This window comes from Gavialis gangeticus, unplaced genomic scaffold (genome assembly GCF_001723915.1).
Source record: "Gavialis gangeticus isolate Ggan-Ray unplaced genomic scaffold, GavGan_comp1, whole genome shotgun sequence".
NCBI lineage: Eukaryota > Metazoa > Chordata > Crocodylia > Gavialidae > Gavialis > Gavialis gangeticus.
In genome coordinates, this window is record NW_017728992.1 from 1,245,513 (window position 1) to 1,250,099 (window position 4,587).

Sequence of the window (4,587 nt, forward strand, 5' to 3'; positions counted from 1 at the left end):
CCCCCCCTCCCCTCCCCTCCCCTCCCCCTGCCGTAAATAAAAAGGAGATAGTTTCTTTAAGTAAGAAAAGACTAAAAATCTTCAGAGACTTTAAGACACTATTCATATGAAGGGGAAAAATTCTTAGTTGAAGCTTGGAGTATCATTAAAACCAGGCTTTCATCCTTATTAGGAGTTGGTTAAGACATGGATGCATTAGGTGTGTGAAACCTGCCAGATATATTGCTTTGGAGACCTCCAAACTCCTTTGAAGTTTTGTGCATGCTGTACTTTTCCCAAGCCATTACCCATTTTAGCATTGTGCCATGATTTCCTAATTTTGGGAGAAGAGCATTAAGGTCCATGTTCAGCCAGGAATTATTTCTGTGTTTTTGTGCTCCCCAAATATCATCCCAACCATGAAGTTCTGTATTAACATTTAGAGTACTGCATTTGGAGGGGTATACAATTTATGTTTAAAAATAAAATGCAGGAAATATTTGCTACCAGAGGCCTAAACATCCTACTGAATTAGCAGAAGTCGCTGGCTAAGAATCTGCAACCTGATTGTACAGTAGTCTCTTCTGCAGCTATAGAAGGAATATAACACTTTCTTCATTCAGTTTATTCATTTCAATGACTGGCTCATTCAGAGTTGAGAAACTGGTTGGGAATTGAAACAGCAGGAAGCTGTTCTCTTCTCATCTATAAATAAAATTGAGATATGAGAGGCTGATTTACAAGTTATGCAATCTTTGGAGAATGTGACTTTTAGAAACAGTTCAACGTAGTTACTGTAAATAATATTTTACTAAATTTTAAAATATAAAGTGTGTTCTAATAGCCTTGTTTTCTTAGGTATCCAGTACTTTTAAGAGTAGTATTTTTTTGGTATTTTACTTTTTCATTGAAGTTTGGTTGCTATTATCTAAACATAAATAATTGATAAACATCCTAGTAAATAAGTATTGTCATTCACCTGTTTCAAATATAAAAAAGCAAAAAAAAACTTCTGGTAAAAATTAAGTTAAGTATTGAATAAACTTAAATACCCTCCCAGTTAGCAAAAAGATACTGGGTTGGTTTGTTTTCTTAAATACAAGTGTCACTGCCTCAAAACAAAAAGGTACGGGAAAGCTTCTAACAAATATGATTTGAATTTTGGTCAGCTTTTTATGATGATGATAGCTGTTGCTGTTTATAATAAAGATGATGATAATATGTAGCTTTGGTTATAAGACCAGCCTTAATTTTGGACCTCCCCTATCATTGGAAAATATGGAAGTATAATATATAGTGTACAAGGTGCATCTAGTTGTGAATTAGCATAGATTCATAGATATTGGGGCCATAAGGGACCTCAGCAGATCATCGAATCTTACCCCCTGCCCCAGGCAGAAAAGAGCACTGGGGTGAGATGACCCCAGCCAGGTGCTTGTCCAGTCTCCTCTTAAAGACCCCCAAGGTAGAGGAGAGCACCACCTCTGCTTGGAGCCGATTACAGATTTTGGCAACCCTTACAGTAAAGAAGTTCTTCCTGATGTCTAATCTAAATCTGCTGTCTGTCAGTTTGTGGCTGATTAGTTCTAGTTACTCCAAGGGCTGCCTTGGTAAACAGAGCATCTCCTCTCCCTTGCTGTCCTCTTCCCCCCCACCCCCGATGAATTTGTAGGTGGCCACAAGATCACCTCTCAGCCTTTTCTTGCGGAAGCTGAAGAGATTTAGGTACCTCGATCTCTCCTCATAGGGCCTTACCTGCAGGTCCCTAACCGTATGAGTGGCCCTCCTCTGGACCCTCTCAAGATTATCCAGCATGTTTTAATATTTATCTGCTAGTGAGTCACCTTTACTTTCTTTTGTGGAAGATAAATTCAATACATGCAGTAAATCAAGGTTTTCTGCTTGCTAACTTTAAACATGATTATGAAAGGCATTCTGGTTCTGTAGGATTAATTCTGTCAAAAGTTTGAACAGAGATGAGGTGGGCAGACTGACTGGCTGGCAGTTTTCAACAGCTTGTCTTTCCATCAAAAAAAAAAAAAACAAATTTAATGGAACAAAGAAAGGGTGCTTCTTTGCTCTGTGGGTTTTCTGCCTGTCAAACAACAGAGGCTTACTGCAAACAATATGAGAGTTTGTAATAACAGAACAAAACCAGAAATCCTCACGAGAATTTTTCATAATAAAAAATTCTAGTCACCCAAACTTTGCGGTCACTGCTGCACCTGTCGCAGGCTGTCACACTTAGCCAAAAAATGACAGTGCGTGTCAAGGTCTAAGTAATGGGAAGAGTGTACCACCTTAATTAGCTAGTATTCTGTTGGGGTGCACAAAACTATTGATTGTAATTTTAATACTAATTTATGTTCAAAATAACTTAGTACTAATTTATCGTATGTAGGTTAACTTCCTGATTTAAAAAAATAGTATGACAAATAGCATGTTTGTAAAGGAGCACTGATAACTTTCATAGCTCAGTTTTGGTTCTTTGTTTGTTTGTTTTTTTAATTTGTATTACTTTCTCAAACATAAAAAATATATATTCTTGTTTTGTTTCATTCCGTAAACCATTGGCATCAAATTACCATTGTTTAATACGAGTGTTGTGTTTGTTAATTTAATTCTACTAAAACTGAGAGGAGGACTATTTTGAAAAATGAATTTAATGATGTTGCCTGCCAGAATGGAAAGTCTTATTTTATTAGAGATCAGTCTAAGGGGATCAGTTGTGATTTATACATGCGCACGCATATGTGCATGTGTGTGTACACACACACACACACACACACACACACACACACACACACACCATTTTATAACTTCAGCAAAGAAATTTAGTCAGTGTCATGCTGGTTGGTATAAAATACAACCTCGCGTTCATTTGCTTTTGTGAAATTGCAAGTGAGAAAGTAGTAAAGAAATAAGTTTGTTGCTCTAACTAGCATAAGTTTATCATCTGAACAGTCCTCCAATGCAAAATGTTGATGATCCCCATACTTTGTTGCTTCTCCCTGTAAATTGTAACTGCTGAGAATAAATAAAAGCAGTTAAACATCAATATAACAGTGTGAGGGGGGTTTTTTTGGTGGGGGGGTTGGTTTCTAAATATGTCAATTTTTTAAATAGCTTTTACTCAGCTTTAGTTTTTACTTTGTATAGAACAGTAGATCTCAACCTTTTTAGGCTCAGGATGCACGCTTCTAACTTTTCTGAATTCGGTAGTGCCCCATTTCTGAAACTTATTTCACTTGTTTTTTGACTAAGGGAAGAGAGCAAAGAACTCAAAGACCACAGCAGGTCAGAATGTTTTTTGAGACTATGGTTTCCTATTTGAAATATATGGGTTTATCTTGTGAATTGTGTGTAGGTGTTTGTATACCTAGTTACTAATATTGCATGTCACCCCATTGCCCTCCCCCCCTTTCATCCTTAAAAGGATCTTGCAGCATGGTTGAGAAACATTTACTTCACTGAGTGTGATTTTTTGGTAAAACAAAAACTAACAGGAAAACTAACATTGCCTGTATTTTTTTACAGGTCCAGAGTAGAGAAACAATTTAAAAGTGAGGGGAAGTTCAATAGTATAACTTGTTTGTTCTTAGTTCCAGAACCAATACAAAAACCCCATGAAGGTCCAGGAGAAATGGGGAAGCCTGTTGTCATTCCTAAAGAGGATCAAGAAAAAATGAAAGAAATGTTTAAAATAAATCAGTTTAATTTAATGGCAAGCGAAATGATTGCACTGAACAGATCTTTACCTGATGTCAGGTTAGAAGGGTAAGTACCTTGTGTTGTTGTATTGAATGGATTCCTTACATAAATTAAAAGTATATTAAGAATTTTCTCAAGTAACTGTTGTTTTTATACATATTGCTGATAAAAATACAGGTGTGAAAAGAGTGTGTGTTAGTAGTATATCTGGTTTATGATAGCTTCTTAACACAAAAGCGGAACCAAATTTAGTACAACATATTTTAACCACAACATATTTTAACCACAAAGCCTTTTCAGAGGAAAGAATTTTTTTAAATGCTTTTGCGAATGTAAATAGTAAAGATATATTTTAATCAGATCTGGTAAATCCCCATATTTGGTAAAAATTAGGTGAAAATTTGACAACGAGAAATTAGGAAATACTAGAGATGATTATGTGACTAAGAGTTTGCATCACTTTAAGTTTTATGCCTAATGTAAGTCTCTATTGTACATTACTACAGTTGATACTTGTATAGTATTGACCTTTTTAGCATTACTTGAGGCACTTTTATCTTTAAAACCCCACCAAAATAAAACAAAAGCTAACTGTAGAGTCATTCTAAAGATTACATTACTCTCCTGACTCTGCCCTGGTTCCCTTACCAGCTCCCATATACTACCAGTTCAGTGATGCTTGACAGTGCCGGCTCCTGGCGTTCAAATATGGGGCTCTGCCTCCCCCACACCCTGCCTAGTGCCAACCTGTTGGCTCACAGATATTAAATGTGAAGGTGCCTACTATGGCCTTCTCTGTCCCCCTCTGACACTGTCAGAGGTTTCTTCATGCTTCAGTCTCCCCCCCCCCGTCATAATATAGCCCTATTTAAGGCCCAGCTGTTGGACTGACCTGAT

At 36.8% G+C, this 4,587-nt stretch overlaps 1 protein-coding gene across 1 annotated transcript in view; it reads left to right on the plus strand.

The window, feature by feature from the left end:
* The window catches only part of GALNT1 (polypeptide N-acetylgalactosaminyltransferase 1), a 264,061-nt gene that overhangs the window by 139,051 nt on the left and 120,423 nt on the right, over positions 1–4,587 (plus strand). The window contains exon 4 of the mRNA XM_019520618.1: positions 3,582–3,756. Within this exon, the coding sequence (XP_019376163.1) occupies positions 3,582–3,756 (175 nt within the window). The remainder of the gene's footprint in view (positions 1–3,581; positions 3,757–4,587) is intronic.